The 20,252-nt window shown below is 43.7% G+C and overlaps 1 protein-coding gene across 1 annotated transcript in view; it reads left to right on the forward strand.

Moving 5' to 3' along the window:
* Window positions 1-11,259, forward strand: part of ZFYVE9 (zinc finger FYVE-type containing 9) — a 140,721-nt gene extending 129,462 nt beyond the window's left edge. The window contains exon 18 of the mRNA XM_089684486.1: window positions 8,439-11,259. Coding sequence (XP_089540612.1) covers window positions 8,439-8,600 — 162 coding nt within the window. The 3' untranslated portion in view covers window positions 8,601-11,259. The remainder of the gene's footprint in view (window positions 1-8,438) is intronic.
* Window positions 11,260-20,252: the final 8,993 nt, after the last annotated feature.

Raw genomic sequence — 20,252 nt, forward strand, 5'->3', positions numbered from 1 at the left:
TTTTTTCTTCAGATTTGCTGTTGTAAAGATTACACTTTGATTTTTCTAGCAATTGTTGATCAAGTTCTCTACACCAACTGGTGGAGGTTTACAATTCGACTTTGCAGCTAGCCAGCATAGTCCTCCTCAGCCCGGTTTTTGAACTATATTGCATCTGGACCCTACTGTATTGGACATTGCGGTGTTACTCTGGAAATGACCTTAAGGCACTGGGTTCTGCGTGAATCACTTTTCAGGCTCCATTTTTAGTAAAACATTATCTATGGAGTGCATTCCAGTTACCAATGGCTAAAGTGCAGGACTGTGAAACTGACTTGTAAGAAGTGTTTGATCTGCATGCTCTTCAAGGGATAATGCCTCTCTGGATCAGCCACAGATATTCTCGCCAAGGATGTTACTGGTGTTAAGAGAGCCCATCTGCCCCATTAAAAGATGCCTACGGAGTTGATTACAAAGTCATCTTCCTTCTGACTGTGAAAAAAACATCCTCTTCATTTTTCCACTCCCTCAACTTTAGCATCATGGTCCCTGAAGCTTAAATGTCCATATGCCTACAAAATCTGGCATTCCACGTCTTCCAAGACCTCAGATAAGTCTTCCTTGACATAAAGGATGGCCTCCGCTTTCCAGAGCAGGGGGACATCTGTTGACCTTTGCGGATGATTTAGCATCTTGCATTACATCTTACATTGGGTGCAGAAGTTGATGTCCCAGGGCTACAAACTTAAATTTTAATTTCCTTTTCCCTCTTTGCTTCCTCCCTTGAAATCTTCCCATGTCTCCTCACAGACTTGACAGATCTACATCAGGCTCTCCTTGACCTTGTGGAGAAAGATGTAATAGCTCATGTCCTATTTGTAGAACAGTTCCAGGAGTTTTACTCCAACTTGTTCACTGTCTCAAAACAAAAATGGAGCATTCGCCTTAAATGTCTATATTCGAGTTCACAATTCCACATGAAATCAGCCATGATTTGTCTTTCCCTCCCTTCATCAGAGAGACGTTTTGACTTACATGTCCCCGTCTTCCCAGCACACCATTGTTTTCTGAGGTTTGCTGTAGGTCCGCTGCACTACCAGTTTTTGTGGCCCTGCAACTCTGCTTATCCTTGGGACCTTAGGTGATTACTAAAGTGTCAATTCCACTGTTGGCCTTGTTGCTCTCACAGCATCCCCATTGTTGGATACTTCAATGACCACCTGTTTTTAGAACGCTCAGTGAGGGCTTTGTCAGACAGCATATCTCACTGTTAAGATGTTACAGCGGTTTCGGTGGGTCCTAAACTTTCATAAATCCTTGCTGGCACCAGCTCATCACTTGGAGTATCTGGTTCTTGCCCTGGATCTGTTTTAGGCCAGAGTGAAATGTTTCTTCTCCAGGAGAAGCTTCAGAACCTCCAGTCTCAGGTGCAAACACTTCAGTACAGAAGCTCTCTGACCCTCCACTTTAGCATGAGAGTCTTAGGGATGATTGCCCACTATCACTTCAGACCGCTACAAAGCAGTTTTCTGTCATCAACTTGGTTTTGACAGGCTTATTTGGTTTGCATTGAGGACTAGGCATCTCTGGCTTTGTTGGTCAGGAATATAGCTCTGGAGTCAAAGGCTTTTCTTCCATTTGTTTGGAAGATTCTCCAGATAGATGCCAGCTTGTCAGGCTGGTGGTAATGGGGGTGGGGGGATAGTCTTAGGCACACTGTCTGTGTAGTGGGCTTAGTCATAGGATAAACATTGTGGATAATCTGGCTGTTTAGCTGTCTCAGTATTGGACCTATTTATTGGAAGGCCATCCGATCCACATTTAATCAGACCATACCACATTGTTCAAATACATCAATTATCTGAGGAACCAGAAGTCTTGCTATGGCAAGAGAGGTAGAGCGGATCCTACCCTGGGCAAAACGTAATGTTCCAGCCCTGTCAGCTGTGTGCATTTCAGGGGTTCACAATTGGTAGGCAGGTTTCCTAGGCTGGCAGCTTTAGAGAATTCAAGAGAATAGTCAGCTTTCAAGAGAATAGTCTCTATACTTGAAGATGTTTCTGGAGCTGTGCCACGGGTGGGGGGAAACCATATGTTGACCTTCTGGTCTCTATTTTCAGGCACAAAATGAACAGGTTTTTATCTAGGTACAGGAATCCACTGGTGGCTTAAGGAGGTTAGTACACCCTGATCTATGGCTTTTCTCCTTTGCAACTTCTTCTTCTTCAGCTGCTGCATAGTATTAAGGTAAGGGCATTCTGGTAATCTTTGTTGCTCTGGAATGGGAAAGACAGGTGTGGTAATCCAACATAAGAGTTCTAGCAGATGCATCATGACTCTCCAAGTCTGCTGTCCCAAGGACCAAATTAGCCATCCTACCTTTTGCTTGCTGGCATTAATGGTGTAGCTGTTAAAACCCAGGTTCTAAGGGGCGAGTTGTCTTGAATCTGTGATTCTTACAATTTCCAAGGCTAGGAAGTTAACTTCCTGCAGGGTCTGTCATCAGACACCTGAGGTATAATTTACTTCATGTGAGGATAGGGTTTTTCACCCTAGGAGCCTCCCTATGGGACAGATCCTCTCCTTCCTTCGCTTGGATCTGGGCCTGCGTTTAAGTTTCAGAACCATTAAAGGTCAAGTCTTTGCTATTTCCATTATGTTTCAGAGACCACTGGCATCTTTCACATTTGTTAACGTGGAAGTTCATACACTCAATCAACACAGACAATTTTTAATCTAGCTCCTAGCATTATTAAATAGATAGGAAAATATACCATATTTACTTGTGTTCATTTTTTCTTTTACATTTCTACAGTTACTTCTTGGTTTCCAGGCCTAGGCAAATGAAAGAGTTACTAAACCCACAACAGTAAAATCAGTCTGTATATGCAGTAAAGCATGCTTGTTATACTCACTGTGGAACCTAAGCGGTTAAATACTGTTTGATCCTGACTTCTCTGATGCTCACCTTCTTCCAGTGTCCCCCTCTTATCTCCTGATAAGACATATCGTGTGGAGACACTCTGCACATGCTCAGTTTGATGTGTGATACTAGAAAGTTTTTTTGTTTTTCTGTTTTTGTTTTTCTTGGGAGAGTGCATGTGATCAGCACAGGACCAATCACCACTGTCCAGACAGAGGTCAGGGGTTCTGCATCCTTCTAGAGCAGAAAGAAAACTCCTACAAGCTTTAACCAGTGCTCTGGTGAACACAGGTATAAGTCACACGACTGCTCTAACTGCTGATGTGAATAGGTGTTTAGCAGTTTATAGTTACTAAAATAAATTGCGTTTCCATATAGTTTGTACTATGGGAGACCAGATATTGTGAATACAGTGTCCTGGTTTAGTAACACTTTAAGTCATGCATCCCAGGAGTCTTCAAGAGGGGATTTCTCAGCTAAGTACACCCTCCTGTCTGCATGTCTGAGCTAAGGGCAGATGGATTCCAAGAAGTAAATGCTATGTGAATCATCTGCCCTTACTCAAGATGACCTTGGCCAGAAATGCTAGGGGGTATTTTTTCAAAGTGATTTCTCAACAAAATAAACCATGGAGACATGGATGGTTAAGTTTGCTTTGAATAATTAAAAAAAAACTAAATAGCATTTTTGGATTGTGATGCTCAGATGCAGTGTAGTTCCGCTTTAAGACCTTTTGTGCAGGGGGACTTTTATTTGGTTTTCCCTCATCAGTAACCCTGTGATTTGGTTGGATCTAAATTTGGTTTTCTCTAACCTTGAGAAGCTGCTGTTTGAATCTGTTAGAGATTCTTTGGCCTTGCCCTGAAAAAGTTGTTATTGAAGCCCAGGACTTCCTTCTTTCCTAACTTGGTCTCAGTCTTGCACCTTAACTAGGACAGTGTTCTCTGTTCCTTTGGCTCTGGTACATCAAAAGAATATTTCCCGCCGTTGTCTGGATGTGGTTTGGGCTCTCCGAGACTACCTCTCAGCCACTGCCTCAGAAAGACTAATATTTTTTGTCATTCTGAACTTTTTGGTTTTAATCTCTAGATGATGCAGACAGAGATTGGGTTCCCTCCTTTCCTGTTAGGGTTCACTTCAATAGGTCTGTGAGAATGTATTGGGCTTTCAGGACCAGGCAACTGATCCCCAGATTTGTATGTTTTTGCCTCATTTGGAGTCAGCTTTGGGTGGGTCTTTGTGCTGCAGGCAGTAACAAGTTTTCTGTATCAGGGTTTTTGGTCTTCCTCTGGATCGTGTGTGTGTTCGTGCTCGTTCTGTATCAGGGTTTTTGGTCTTCCTCTGGATCGTGTGTGTGTTCGTGCTCATTCTGTATCAGGGTTTTTGGTCTTCCTCTGGATCGTGTGTGTGTTCGTGCTCATTCTGTATCAGGGTTTTTGGTCTTCCTCTGGATCGTGTGTGTGTTTGTGTTCATTCTGTATCAGGGTTTTTGGTCTTCCTCTGGATCGTGCGTGTGTTCGTGTTCATTCTGTATCAGGTTTTTTGGTCTTCCTCTGGATCGTGCGTGTGTTCGTGTTCATTCTGTATCAGGGTTTTTGGTCTTCCTCTGGATCGTGCGTGTGTTCGTGCTCATTCTGTATCAGGGTTTTTGGTCTTCCTCTGGATCGTGCGTGTGTTCGTGCTCATTCTGTATCAGGGTTTTTGGTCTTCCTCTGGATCGTGCGTGTGTTCGTGCTCATTCTGTATCAGGGTTTTTGGTCTTCCTCTGGATCGTGCGTGTGTTCGTGCTCATTCTGTATCAGGGTTTTTGGTCTTCCTCTGGATCGTGCGTGTGTTCGTGTTCATTCTGTATCAGGGTTTTTGGTCTTCCTCTGGATCGTGTGTGTGTTCGTGCTGTTAGGGTTCACTTCAATAGGTCTGTGAGAATGTATTGGGCTTTCAGGACCAGGCAACTGATCTCCAGATTTGTATGTTTTTGCCTCATTTGGAGTCAGCTTTGGGTGGGTCTTTGTGCTGCAGGCAGTAACAAGTTTTCTGTATCAGGGTTTTTGGTATTCCTCTGGATCGTGCGTGTGTTCGTGCTCATTCTGTATCAGGGTTTTTGGTCTTCCTCTGGATCGTGCGTGTGTTCGTGCTCATTCTGTATCAGGGTTTTTGGTCTTCCTCTGGATCGTGCGTGTGTTCGTGTTCATTCTGTATCAGGGTTTTTGGTCTTCCTCTGGATCGTGTGTGTGTTCGTGCTGTTAGGGTTCACTTCAATAGGTCTGTGAGAATGTATTGGGCTTTCAGGACCAGGCAACTGATCCCCAGATTTGTATGTTTTTGCCTCATTTGGAGTCAGCTTTGGGTGGGTCTTTGTGCTGCAGGCAGTAACAAGTTTTCTGTATCAGGGTTTTTGGTCTTCCTCTGGATCGTGTGTGTTCGTGCTCATTCTGTATCAGGGTTTTTGGTCTTCCTCTGGATCGTGTGTGTGTTCGTGCTCATTCTGTATCAGGGTTTTTGGTCTTCCTCTGGATCGTGTGTGTGTTCGTGCTCATTCTGTATCAGGGTTTTTGGTCTTCCTCTGGATCGTGCGTGTGTTCGTGTTCATTCTGTATCAGGGTTTTTGGTCTTCCTCTGGATCGTGCGTGTGTTCGTGTTCATTCTGTATCAGGGTTTTTGGTCTTCCTCTGGATCGTGCGTGTGTTCGTGCTCATTCTGTATCAGGGTTTTTGGTCTTCCTCTGGATCGTGCGTGTGTTCGTGCTCATTCTGTATCGGGGTTTTTGGTCTTCCTCTGGATCGTGTGTGTGTTCGTGCTCATTCTGTATCAGGGTTTTTGGTCTTCCTCTGGATCAGCTGTGGGTATAGATATGTGTGTATTTTTCCCCTTCTCTTAGTTGAACTGGATAGACTTGCGGCTTTTTTTTTTTTTCCAACTAGACTAACTACGTAATAATGTTATAAGTTTGGGCCTGTTGTTTTGCTGTGTTGGCCACCGCTTTTAGATGTCCCAGAGCTTTCAAGGCAAAAAAGAAATTGGGATTTTTGTACTCGCTTAAAATGTCAAAATCCTTCTTCATGGAGGGATACAGGTCCAACTTCTATGCTGTTATGCTGATTCTTTTGGCACAAATCTGACTCATTCTGGTTGCAAGGTCATACCCTGGGATGGCGTACAGCTTTTATGTTTGGTAGTGTCCTACCCATAGACTGACACTGCATTCACATCTAGGCATTTTGTATCATGGGCAGAATCACTGAGATTCTGCCTGTGATCCCAAAACGCTCTGCAAAACTGATAAATCGCACCACGCTTGTTCAGTTGCCATTCATTTTCAATAGCACTTAAAACGCAGTGTGATTCTGCTATAATTGCCTCATGAAGCTTGCGGTTTGCCAGTGTAGTTTGATGTGACTGCAGCACAATTTATTGCGGCAGAATCACACCCACGTTTATGTACCAGTGAAAACGAATGGCACCTGAACAAATGTGGTGCGATTTGTCAGTTTTGCAGAGCGTTTAGGGATGATGGGCAGAATCGCGGTGATTTTGCCTGTGATACAAAATGCCTAGATGTGAGTGAAGCCTTAACATTTCCTTTGTACCTCTGTGGACTCCAATAAAAGGATTTTACGTTGAGTACAAAATTCTATTTTCTTGCTCTTGTATGTCATCAACTTGGCTGTGATGTCTTGTATGGCTTTGTAAATGTCAGGACTGGTTTGACAGAAATTAAAACGTTTGGTATATGGGACAGTTACCATATCTACAGTGCATCCAGAAAGTATTCACAGCGCTTAACTATTGCCACATTTTGTTATGTTGCAGCCTTATTCCAAAATGGATTAAATTAGTGTTTTTCCTCAACATTCTAAAAACAATACCCCATAATGACAACATGAAAGGAGTTTGTTTTGAAATCTTTGCAATTTATTAAAAATAAAAAAACAAAAAAAATCACATGTACATAAGTATTCAAAGCCTTTGCCAAGACACTCAAAATTGAGCTCTGGTGCATCCTGTTCCCACTGATGATCCTTGAGATGTCTCCCCAATTTGATTGGAGTCCACCTGTGGGAAGTTCAGTTGATTGGACATGATTAGGAAAGGCATAAACTTGTCTATATAAGGTCCCACAGTTAACAGTGCATGTCAGAGCACAAACCAAGCCATGAAGTCCAAGGAATTGTCTGTAGACATAGAGACAGGATTGTATTAAGGCACAGATCTGGGGAAGGGTACAGAAAAATTTCTGCAGCATTGAAGGTCTCAATGAGCACAGTGGCCTCCATCATCCATAAATGGAAGAAGTTTGGTACCACCAGGAATCTTCCTAGAGCGGGCCATCTGGCCAAAATGAGCGATTGGTTACCTCCCTGGCTAAGGCCCTTCTCCCTCAAACACCCGATGGTCACTCTGAAAGAGCTCCAGTGTTTCTCTGTGGAGAGAGGAGAACCTTCCAGAAGAACAACCATCTCTGCAGCACTCCATCAATCAGGCCTGTATGGTAGAGTGGCCAGACGGAGTTTGCCAAAAGGCAGAGGGGCTCTCAGACCATGAGAAACAAAACTCTCTGGTCTGATGAAACAAAGATTGAACTCTGGCCTAAATACCAAGCATCATGTCTGGAGGATACCAGGCACCGCTCACCACCTGGACAATACCATCCCTACAGTGGAGCATGGTGGTAGCAGCATCATGCTGTGGGCATGATTTTCAGCGGCAGGAACTGGGAGACTAGTCAGGATCGAAGGAAAGATGAATGCAGCAATGTACAGTGACATCCTTGATTAAAACCTGTTCCAGAGCGCTCTGGACCTCAGACTGGGGCGACGGTTCATCTTTCAATAGAACAACGACCCTAAGCACACAGCCCACATAACAAAGGAGTGGCTACGGGCCAACTCTTTGAATGTCCTGGAGTGGCCCAGCCGGAGCCCAGACTTGAAGAGAGATCTGAAAATGGCTGTGCACTGACGCTCCCCATCCAACCTGAAGGAGCTTGAGAGGTACTGCAAAGAAGAATGGGAGACATTGCCCAAAATATAGGTGTGCCATGCTTGTAGCATCATACTCAAAACGACTTGAGGCTGCAATTGGTGCTAAAGGGGCATCAACAAAGTATTGAGCAAAGGCTGTGAATACTTATGTACATGTGGGTTTTTCGTTTGTTATTTTTAATAAATTGCAAAGATTTCAAAACAAACTTCTTTCATGTTGTCATTATGGGGTATTGTTTGTAGAATGTTGAAGAAAAAGGTGAATTTAATCCATTTTGGAATAAGGCTGTAACATAACAAAATGTGGCAAACGTTAAGCGCTGTGAATACTTTCTGGCTGCACTGTACAATTCATCGTTGTATTTAGCAGTACCAGGAAGTGCAGTGCTATTTTTCAGGAGGAATTCAATGCAAAATGTGCAGTTTTCTGCATAATGCATAGACATAATTACATTTCTGCATTTCTTGTTTTTTGGTTTGGGTAAGTGTTGACCACAAGTGAATGAACTAATAAACTGTGCAGTGAAATTCAGGGCTTCTTCTATGTTTTACAGGTTGGATACCAAGCAGGAAGCAACGGTCAACCTCTACCTGCTCGCTATACCCATGACTTGGACAGTGCCTTGGTGCCAGTGATTCATGGGGGCACATGCCAGCTGAGTGAAGGCCCAGTAACCATGGAACTCATTTTTTATATCTTGGAGAATATCTCATAGGGATGAAACATGCATCTCCTCACAAGCTGTCGCCGGCTGAAACATTTGCACTTTAATCATGGAAGATTCATCTTTTTTTTTTTGCTAACACTTGTACTAGGTCAGAATGCAAAGGGTGAACAGCAGAACGCTTTAAATCTTCTATGCATAGCCAATGGAAGGTGCCAGACTGCTGATTGGCACTGCATTTCCAAGCCCAGAGATTTTATAAACGCTTGAGGGCAATCCTGGATGAGGCAAAAGGGAGGAATAAGAAACCCTTGTAGGTGCAAAAGAGACAAAGAATATCCTAATTACAATCAGGAATCTCACGTTGACCTCATTGCAACCATTGCTGCAAACTCTTCTGCTTGTGTTATGTTTTACTTGTTCACCTTACTCAAGTTTACACTGTCAAGACCAGCCTGAACCATTTGTCCTGTTTGGTTTGTAACCCCCCCACGTACAATGCATGGCTAGGAGACACAGCCAGTAGCGTCAATCTCATAAACCAGCCTGAGCGCATGAAACAGCTGCCTATTGCCGGGCTGAGTCTTCGCTTGCAGGTCCAGCAATATCTTTTTCTTTTATTTTGTACAATTCAAGAGAATACAAGATCTGTCCTTGCTGTAGTCTCATAAAAGTGTCAGCTTTATCCATCAGCCTTCATAGTAGGGGGGAAGACACTGTTACATAAAAGAAGCAACTCTGAAACTCATTATGCGTTAAGCAATGTCCAAACTCGTCCAGCCGTTGCTACTGGCGGAAGGTAACAAGTTACCGTTTACACACTACATGTTTGTCTTCAGGACCGCATACTGCAGTCTACAGTCTCACCTAAGCATTATGCTGTAGTTTGAAGCATTTGTAACTCAGCGAAAATGCTATCAGTTTTACTGTGTGTGCCCAATCCGGCTCCCATCTTTTGGCTCAGGTCAGGTGCCAGTTGGGTGGGCCTGACTGCCATCTACTGTGGGTCCTGGAAGATGTTTACACAGAACTATGACACGATACACAACATACAACTCTTCCAGAGTGACCATTATTTAACGCTAAGTAATACTTCTTCAGCTTTTTTTTGTATTTATTTACATTCATTGTGATACCATTTGTTTCTGTCAATTTCTTTTGTGTTTTCTTTGGGTTTTTTTTTTACTGTTGGGTTTCAAGCAAACATGTTCAGTGTCCAGATGTTGGGGCTGTCCATATTTTGTCATTTCTTAAGGATCTTATATGGTGGGGGTATGAGGAAAGGTACCATCAGGTAGTGGTTCTTACTGCAGGTCTTTTAGTTGTGGATTTAGCTCCTTCCTTCCCTTTAAATCCAGGGCAAATACTGACAGTGGCCTATTGAGAAGCACCCACATCGCATTGTGGCTTTGAGGAAGGACATGCCTTAGATCCTGCCTACTGGACAGTCTTTATTTTCTTACTGCCTTTGCTACTTGCTTTAAAGTTTTTCTAAAGCCAAAACAATTTTATGTTTAGTTTTGGATAACATAGGGAAGGGTTAGTGCCCCTGGCAGGCTTTTATTGCAGTCTGTGTCTCCAATGGCGAGATTCATTCTCTCTATTCGTCTTAGTAACCATTGTCTCCGGGACTAAAGTGGTAGACATCTACCATTAGGGAAACTTTTTGCTGTAACAGCAAGAATTCCTCACTTGGGAGGATTTCCCTTCACTTCCTTCCTGGAAAGAGACAGCAAAAGACCTTGTTCTTTTAAAACTAAAAACAGTTTTGGCTTTTTATATATATTTCAAAATTGGTGCTCTTGAGAGGAGGGGTGGTAGGGTGCTGGATCTCTATTTTAAAGAGTCAGTCACCGCACTTTGTAAAGAAGGGGCTGCTTTAAATCATCTCAAATTCTGTGCTCTTTGTTTCCTTTTTCCTGGTGTTGAGCTGCAGTAGCAAGTGCTCTGAATATTGAGCTGCAGTAGTACCTGTTCTCAGTATTGCACATTTTTCTTAACAAGCTGAGAGCATCTTTTAGTGGAAAGGTGTACGGTAGAACTTGTTTTGTCAAACAAAAATGTGTAATAATACATACATACTATGTATACATATCTGATATGATAGTTTATCCATAGCCCACAGAAGCAGACAGTGTTTTTAGACAGGCTTAATTTCCTGTTATGGGCCCAACACTTTATGGAAAATGTGTTTGGATGCACTCTTGGGAAGAAACAAGTGCAGTCTAGTACATGGTGTTTCCCATGTATCATGAGGGGTCAAAGGGATCACTCTATAGCTTTGTGCTCCACAGGATGTTTCCTCTATATACTAACTGATTGAGGAGATCTAGTCAATAGATGTGTAGCTCAGTCAGTTAATTCTGTGCAATTCCAAAGTGCTCATAGGTTTTAAGGTTTATAATTCCTAAAGGTATGTATGCCTTTAATTCTAGGAAGAGTGCCTATGGATTGAAGAAGTAGGCTGGCCTGACAATTCCCCAGACAGGAAAACCTTTCCATTAAGGTTATGTATCATGTAGACTTTATTCCTATGGGCTGTCTGTTCTGGTCCCTTAAAGTCTGTTGTAGAATTTTCAGCGTTCTGAAACAGCAGAAGCGCCACTATAAAGGGAAAATATAGTGATTAGTTTGCGTTATATTCATTTTTACCATAAAGTTATTTTTATTTTTTTTTAATCGGAATTTGACATTAAAGTTTCCAATATCATATGTTTGATTTTGTGTTAAAATATCAAGATTTTTAGAGTAGCCACCAGAGGATGCCCTTGCTGGCTCAATGCAATTAAATTGCTTCCTTCTTAGGCCACATGCACACTTGGTGCTTAGTCCCAGTGCACGATACTTCAGCGATTAGCTGTGGCTGGAGGACACAAGTGCACCGTCCATCCCTGCTGCCTGTCAAACACCATGAGAGTCTGACAGCTTCTGCAGCTGGAAGGGGCTGGATGGTGCACCTAATGGTATGTTCGTTTAGGACAGTATGTGCCCAGGGAAGAATGCAAATAATATGGCTTCCCCTTGTGTAAATATAGACGCCAAAGGTTTTGAAAACAAATATGTTTTGCTAATCGCTTGTACTTTACTATTAAAAAAATGAAGACAATACTTGCCCTTGAAAGCCACTCATTTACAGGAGTGGGTGCAGCTAGATACGTTTATTACTAAATCTCAAAAAGTGATTTTCTAAATATATTGTAGTGGCCCCATTTAAAAGTATATTTCAGGTAACAAAATCATTCATTGAACTCCTAATATTGTCACAGGGACATTGCAGCCATGTTTAGGTCAGAAAGGACATTTGGTATTGTCTTAGAATTCAATACAGCCATGTTCAGGCTTTTCACAGGGCCTCTGTGTACTGTACTGCAGCATCTTGTAACATGATCCTGTGTTACACAACCTCCCCTCCCTAAAGGTCCATACATATGATAAGGAAATCGTACGAACATTTCCGTACAACGGTTGATTATTTGTTAGATTAGTATAGTGCTTTCGACGCCCGATTCCAACCAGAATCCATGTTTGGATGAAAAAACAAAAAACGAAGGTGCAAGCTAGAAAACGTTTATTGTACATGAATACAACTTCCGATTTTTACTCCATGTGTACCGTAATTGTACAAAAATAATCAAATAGAAAATAATCGCGTGATCAGAAGCAAAGGCCCCGGAAGAAGGTGGCAACAAAAAAAGAAATCATACACATGAAAGAACATCTGTCTATGCAGGCTGAAGATTTTCGTACAAGTTACTAATATTGTCGGTTACATCATGATACGCACCTTCTAGGAAAATCGAACGATCCTTTGTGCCAGGCTTAAGACTTGCAGAAGGCATTGATCAGAACCTGAGAGCACACAGGCCTGCATTTTCACAAGGCCATATTTGTGACCATTCAGAACAAGACATCAGGGACTTCAGCCAGCAGTACCAGATGGATGGCAGAAAACAAATTACCAAGCAGCTGTCCCCGAGTCCGTTTAAAGCTGAATCCCAGAAGTACTCTGTCGTGTACAAGTTCCTTTCCTGAACTGAAATATCTTACTGTGATTTCACTGTACAGTGAGATTCTCACAGCATGCATTAGAACCTGCAGCCAGAGATTGCCTTATATTCTGGCTGGAGGACGTCCAGCACCCTTTAGCTCTTTCCTTCCCAGCCTGTGTGTCCCTGGCCCTCCCTTTTCATTCATTGCTTTTGATTTCTTTCAGTCATGGAGGCTTAGCAACACATGTGTGCATTACCTTGGACAGGCCCCATGCAAATAGTCTGCCTAGGAACACTCACTCCTGCAGTCTGACATCCATCTATCAAGGCATTTTGATATTGTATAACTCCAACTGCTTGTATCAGGGCAGAGGGCTCTTCAGTGGCGTACCTGGGGCAGGGTCATTGTAATGTTTTTAAGATATAAACAGAACCCTGTTGGCCCTTCCCACTAGCTAAGATCTGCCTGCATTGCATAGAGAATTGCAGGGTTCTAGTGAGGATGCCACTGGGTGTAAAAGAAGGTATGTTACGAAAGCGGAAATGAGCAGATTAAACTTCAGTTTTAAATGACACATTTTAATGTTTGACTGGAGATCACCTTTAAACCTTTTCACTATTATAGTTTGACCAGCTGTTCCGGTGCACATTACTAAAATATACTTTCCGTTTCTGATGACATTATCCAAAGAATGACCTATAACATCATTAGCTGGAGCCAGATTGTTTTCTTACTGATTTTGGCATCTAATCTGGCCGAGGTCCACTGCTGGAAATTAAAAGGCCAGTTTTCAGCTGCAGATAGGAGATATGACTTACAGTAATGACATAATTCTACTTATTCATAGTATTCTTTGTTGGGGTCTTTACATTTACATTTTCTTTAGACTTTTTTTTTTCCTTTTTAATTTCCAAAGGATAATATAGTTTTATAAAATAAAACATATTAGATTCAGCGTCCCTTTTTTAAATAGAATTGTGAAATCTGGATGGATTTAAGGGAAAATATAGCACTTTTATCAGACCCGTAGTAAGATATACGTGTTTTTTTCTGTATGCACTGTGTCACCATTTTATTGGCTAAACCAGATTTCAAATCGGTCATTTCTGTAGGAATCATTTGCTCAGGGCTGGTTAGTTGCCGCCTGAGCCCATATTTCCTTGCTGGTCTGATTGCTAGAGAGTGGAATTGCAGCCCAAAGCAACCAGTGAGATTTAGTGTTTAAAACTTTCACCAGACCATTTTAATCTCCATCTTCCTACAACATTATGTATGCATTTCATCTGTTTTAGACATATTTATCTGTAAAAGACTCACTTGTGTAGACATGCAAAAGCCCTGAGGCTGCTGCTGGGTGCTACGGTCTCCCAGCAGACTCAGAGCTGTCACTCAAGTGACAAACTATAGTATTCCCCTTCTCTCCTTCCTTGGCAGCTACTTAAAAAAAAAAAAAAAAAAGCTTTGCAGGGAGGTGAGAGGAAGGGTAGAGGAGCTGGACCAGCACAAACAGTAATTAGATATTCCTTCCCAGAGGAGGGGAGAGCTATGACATGGCAGGAGAGAGGCGGTTGTGCCAGGGAATTGAAATTTTCAAGGAAATTCACAATAAGTAACTAAAAAACATTTATGGATATGAATAACACCAATAGTAAGCTTCTAAAATACTCATTTTCTGTGCTTTTACCTGCATTTGGTTTTTTTTTTTACAGTGTGTCTTTAATGTTGCAGGTGTTACAGTGGGTGATGGTTCCACCCCGGGCCACAGAATATTATGATATGCCTGATATCTTATGTGCTCCTGTCAATGTTATGGAGCTGTAGTATCGCCTTCATATAGCAATACATATAGATTTCCGTTTTTGTATTATTCATTGGTTGCCTTTCAGTGCCAAATAACAATTTCAGTGTTCCATATTATCTCTTCTTGTTTGGAAACGCTGTTTTGAGTAGACTAGTGATTTTAATGCACTACAATTTTAAATTGGCTAAACCATGGAGGTATAATAATCTTACAACAAGGGAATAGCGTGGGATTATTCCGTTATTTTATGAGATGGGGAGGAGGGACTGGGCAAAACCCCTGCTGTTAAGTAAAGACTGGAAACCAGTGTAAACATTTCCATTTGTCTGTATATGTAATCATTAAAAGAAAAAACAACCATTTTGTAATACTATACCCAGTATTGTATTTAAGTTTTGGGCACCCCCCCCCCAATGAGAGAGCTCATTGAGTGTGTATGTATATATATATTCCCACTCCCCCTCTCTCTCTCCCCCCCCTCCTCTCTCCCCCCCCTCCCTCTCTCCCCTCCTCCTCTCTCTCCCCCTCTCTCTCGCCCCTCCCCCTCTCGCCCCTCCCCCTCTCGCCCCTCCCCCTCTCTCTCGTCTCTCCCCCCCTCTCCCTCTCGCCTCTCCCCCCCTCGCCTCTCCCCCCCTCTCCCTCTCGCCTCTCCCCCCCCCCTCTCCCCCCCCCTCCCTCTCGCCTCTCCCCCCCCTCCCCCTCGCCTCTCCCCCCCTCCCCCTCGCCTCTCCCCCCCTCCCCCTCGCCTCTCCCCCCCCCCCTTCCCTCTCCCCCCCTCCCCCTCGCCTCTCCCCCCCCCCCTTCCTCTCGCCTCTCTCCCCCCCTCCCCCCCCTCTCCCTCGCCTCTCCCCCCCCCTCCCCCCCCTCGCCTCTCCCCCCCCCTCCCCCCCCTCGCCTCTCCCCCCCCCCTCGCCTCCCCCCCCCCTCGCCTCCCCCCCCCCTCGCCTCCCCCTCTCTCTTCCCCCCCTCGCCTCCCCCTCTCTCTTCCCCCCCTCGCCTCCCCCTCTCTCTTCCCCCCCTCGCCTCCCCCTCTCTCTTCCCCCCCTCCCTCTTCCCCCCATCTCCCTCTCTTCCCCCCCCTCCCTCTCTTCCCCCCCCTCCCTCTCCCCCCCTCTCCCCCCCCCCCCCTCTCCCCCCTCCCTCTCCCCCCCCCCCTCCTCTCTCTTCCCCCTCTCCTCTCCCTTCCCCCTCTCCTCTCCCCTCTCTCTCCCCCCCTCTCCCCTCTCTCTCCCCCCCCTCCCCTCTCTCTTCTCCCCCCCCCCTTTCTCTTCTCCCCCCCCCCTTTCTCTCTCTTCTCCCCCCCCCCTCTACATTCTCCCCCCGCCTCTCTCTCTACCCTCTCTCCCCCAATCCCTCTCCTACTAGCACATATTCCTCCTAGCAAATAACCCCCCCCCCCCCCCAAATCCCGATTACACTTCCTAGAAAAAGTGTAGTGGAAAGAGCCAGGAGGAGGAGAGCTGTGTTGTGTTCTCTGGCCTCTCCCTCCTGTTGTCCATCCAGCACATGAGACAGGATCACTGATAGATCGTACATGCAGCCTAAAGCAATTTTTATAGAAGAGGCAATATTTACCTTCTTCATGCAACAGTACTGCAAAGAAAGGTCACTTTCCTCCTCTTCTGGCAGTCCCCCACTGATACTGCCTGTTCCTTGCTACTTTGGGTACATCCTGTGTATGCTTGCTTCCCAGCTGGGCTGTGTGTGTCCATAGACACACTCAGTGCCGGTAAGCCATGCCCCCGCTTCCTCTTCGCAAGAGTGTGATAGACAGCAGCAGGAGTGATGGCATAGAGCCAGGTAAGTGTTTAGGGATAGGGGGAGGAGGGGTTTAGGGCAGACAGTAGAGCGTTTTTACCTTAATGCAGAAAATGCAAACTTTAATACTATTTTTTTTTTTTGTTATACCTACAAATAAAATTAATTTACTTTAATGTTTATTTTCATTCCCTTATATGCTATAGATCTGGACTTTGTCCTGCTGCCCCTAGCCCCCTTGCCTGTCATTATACTTGTATCCCTGCTCCAGTGAGTTTAAATCCAATGAGGCTGCAGAGCAGCTTGTCACATTCTTCTGAACAGGACCTGTGTTCTTGCTTTGCATTTTCATGTATTCCTTTGGAGAGTTAGAAGTACGAGTTTGTACTCTAGAGCTCTTCACAGGAATGAATAGGAGTGCAAAGCGCATCCGCAGGCCCTGATGTCTGATGCTCAATGATTGCACCTATTGGCCTGCGCTGTTAACCTGGGGATGAGAGGACAACAGAAGTACTTTGTGTCTAGGCATCTACTAACCCGAATTTCATCTCTAAACTAAAAAGCAGATTGGTTTAATTGTAAGAGCTTTACCACAGCCCGCTAGTGACACTGTGTTTGAACAAGTACAACTAAAGTGGTAGAAATAAGAGGTCTCCAGCTACAGTTACACATTAGGATTTATATGATCAATGTATATCTAAGCATATCAGGGTAGCCTTTGTAATATTGTATAAATATAAACTGTATTTCCTCTGTATTTTGATGGTTCCTGTTTAAAAGGGATTTTTAGCAAACTGAAAAATACAGGTTAGAAAAACCTTTTGTATTATCCTCTCTCGCAGGTCCTTGTTTCTAAAGATCTGCAATTTGACCCGCTGGTAAATCTGGCATTGTGGCCTGACCTTAGGGAAGTCTCACCAAACTTTTTCTTGGTTACTCCTGTGCCCCGGGGTGTTCCAGGTGCTGAGCTAGCATGGTTGGCACCTTACCACCACTGTCCGACCATGCTTCTCACAAGGACATACATATATATCTATATCTATATATATATATATATCTATGTATGTAGGTAGGTGTGAGGGACAGCACTTGCCTTAGGTAGCAGCCCAAGACTAGAGCTCTCATACAGAGAGAGACTGGCAGAGGTGAGCAAGATTGATAGTGAATGGTGAGGAAGAAAAAGGACTTCTGGGACAATGTGATGGAGTACAGATGGTGGGAAAGAAGAGAAGGAGAATAAAATTGGTTGGTTGGGGGAGGTGGGGTTGGACGAATGACAGAAGGCAGTAGCTAGGGGCTTTGCTGGAGCTTCCCCATAGGAACACCCACAAATTGGGCTTCCTACAGGGGTGGAGCTCAAAGTAAAAAATGCCAGAGCTCAAAAGTAAAAAATGCCAGATATAAAGAAGTGTTTTTCTGCTAAATGGTTCTGAAAAATCTATCTGAAGCACAAATTATTTTTTTTAAACATCAATCATTGGAACTACAGGTAAGCTTTTATTCCAGCTGAGACTGCTTTTTTTTTTTTTTTTTTAACCACAGTGAAGTTCGTGTGGAAAACATTGAACTCCTATTGCCTAGTTTTTCAGATTGCAGCAGGATGTTACCATTTCAAAGGGCCTAGTCAAAGAGAGGAGATCTCTGATGGGAAACTCCTTTCATCTTCAGTAAAGCAGGTAAAATTACAATACTGGCTGACTGTGGGTTATATTTGTCCTAGCTGCTAAAACAAGAAAGAATGGGCAGAGCAGGGGTGACTGACAGTATCATACTATCTACAGCTATACCAGTGTTATAGAGAGGGCCACCAAGAAAAGTATTGGTCAGCCTCTGTGTTCATTCGATTATTTAGCTGTCATTATAATGGCTTAAAATGTGTTTTTTGGGTCGAGCTGTTAATGACAAGACCCGCAATCACACTGGTGTTCTGTTTAGAAGTATTGAGGCATGGGCTGGGTCTTGGGATATGTAATACTCTGAACATATGCAATGAATAGCTGATGATGTAGTTTGATTCTATTTCTTAGTTACTTGGAAGTTACTTTTATTGATCTAGCGATTCCTCATTTGCCAGCATTCTTTGCCATTTCCCAGAACCCTGCAGGCTACAGCCAGACTGACTGTGTGTGTAAATACAGATCATGATTTCTACAATGCCGATTCTCGCACACTTTGGAACCCTGGGACATTATAGTTCAGATTTCCTATATGCCTTTGTAAGTCTGATAATGTCTTCTCTGTTGGACAATTAAACATGCCATCTGTCTTGTGTGTCCTGAATTTGTTTTTTTTGTTGTTTTTTTTTCTGTGTGATGTTCGTTTCTATTTTGTGACTCCACCATTGTTTTTCTGAGGGCACATGACAAAAACATTCATGTCTGGGATATTGTCACACATTTGTCACTAATATAGGACAAGAATGGGAATGGGCACCGTAAAATGTTAAGTCTACTTTTTTTTTTTTAATCAACTTTATTTTTCATTGTGTGATCCTTGCAGAGCAATAGGTGTGGTGTGCAATCATGGAGTGGTCACAACACTTTAAAGAGGAACTCCAGAAAGCAGCATTTCTATGTAAAGAAAGGGTTCTATGTAAGAGAGGGTTATAACCCCGATCAGTTTATTTGTAATCTGTGTCCCTTTTGGGAGGATTCCTTTCACTTCCTGTTCCAAAGACAAAACAGGAAGTGAGGGGAAATCCCTGCAAATCAAAGTGGCGTTCCAGCCGTTTTTGTGTTCATTAAAAGTCAGCAGCTACAAAAACTGTAGCTGCTGACTTTAAATAAACACGCACTTACCTGTCCTGAGGTCCAGCGATGTACTCACCCGTACCGTCCCTTCTCGCCTTCTGTCCTCCACGGTGCCGGCATCTCAACTGTGGGCACCAGGTTGTGACAGCTTGCGGCCTCAGCCTGGTGCCCCCTGCGCATACATAAGTCACACCATACCTCCTGATTAGTCCGGCAGTCTCCTGGGACCTGTGAAAGTTCCCAGGAGACTGCGGGAGCAAGCAGGGGGCCGAACTTCCGGGTCACTTCGCCACGGCGAACTGAGCCGGAAGTAGGAGCAGATACCTGTCAATACCAGGTGCCTGCTCCCCCCAAAAGGTGCCAAATATGACGGGGGGGAGGCAGCAAATAAGCGGAGTTTCCACTTTTGAGTGGAACTTCACTTTAAAGGAACTCCTTGGGGAGCCCCAGGTCACTAGAACTAGTGTCCCCATTGCAAGATTTCCCCTCTATTACTTTTCTGGGGATAACTGAAAATTTGGGGTTTTCTTTCACATTGGATGCTAATGATAGGACAAATGGGGAGGGTGAATCGCCTTAATTGGGGGCACAGACATCAATAAAAAACCTAATAGGTGTTCTAATCCATCTCCACTCCACACCAAGACTTAAAAAAAACTTGTCCTTAGTTATACTTTAAATATGAATACCAAGTAGAACTAGGTCAGCCCCAAACAAGGTATTTTCACACAGGAATGGCTGGTTGCTTTTTCTGTCAATGGCAGTGGGACTTAAGAAAGATTCCAGGTATAGATATGCTGAGCAGCTGTCCTGCTTTTTACTAAATGTAGGAAATTGCTCACTTGGCATGGGCACCATTCAGAAATCACTTTGCATTTAGTGAGTACAAAGTGTTCTCTGACTGGGTAAGGTGGAGATTGTGACTTCGTCACCCAGGCCTTTCTACCTGGGGAAAAATGTGAAGTATTCATTAAATGGTGCCTGTGCTGAACGCAATGTTCACAATGCAGCTGGGGGATCGGCCAGGCATGGTATATACACAGGTACATTGGTCCAGGCTGCACCAATGTAAAATTATTCATACCTAGAATTCATCTGGGCTTACCTGGTTCTAGCAGTCCCTGAAATGCAGAAATGGATCAACATGGGCCACTTAAACTTCATTGCAACCTGGTATGTGCTGTACAGAAATAGATGAAAACCTGTATCCCTTTGTTCCCTGTAGTTGTGATTTCCCTTTCCGCCAGTAGATGGTGCTATTAAACATTTGCAGCATGATCATGGTAATGTATAATACATTTTTGGTAAAATCTGCAGTCGTTTAAAGTCCAACTATGGGCACAAGAAATGGAATACCCTTGCAGTGGGACCCCATGCACTAAAGGGTTAAATGTTTGTTAAGTC

This window comes from Staurois parvus, unplaced genomic scaffold, assembly GCF_062004578.1.
Source record: "Staurois parvus isolate SC_StPar_1 unplaced genomic scaffold, SC_StPar_1.0 ptg000347l, whole genome shotgun sequence".
Classification (NCBI taxonomy): Eukaryota; Metazoa; Chordata; class Amphibia; order Anura; family Ranidae; genus Staurois; species Staurois parvus.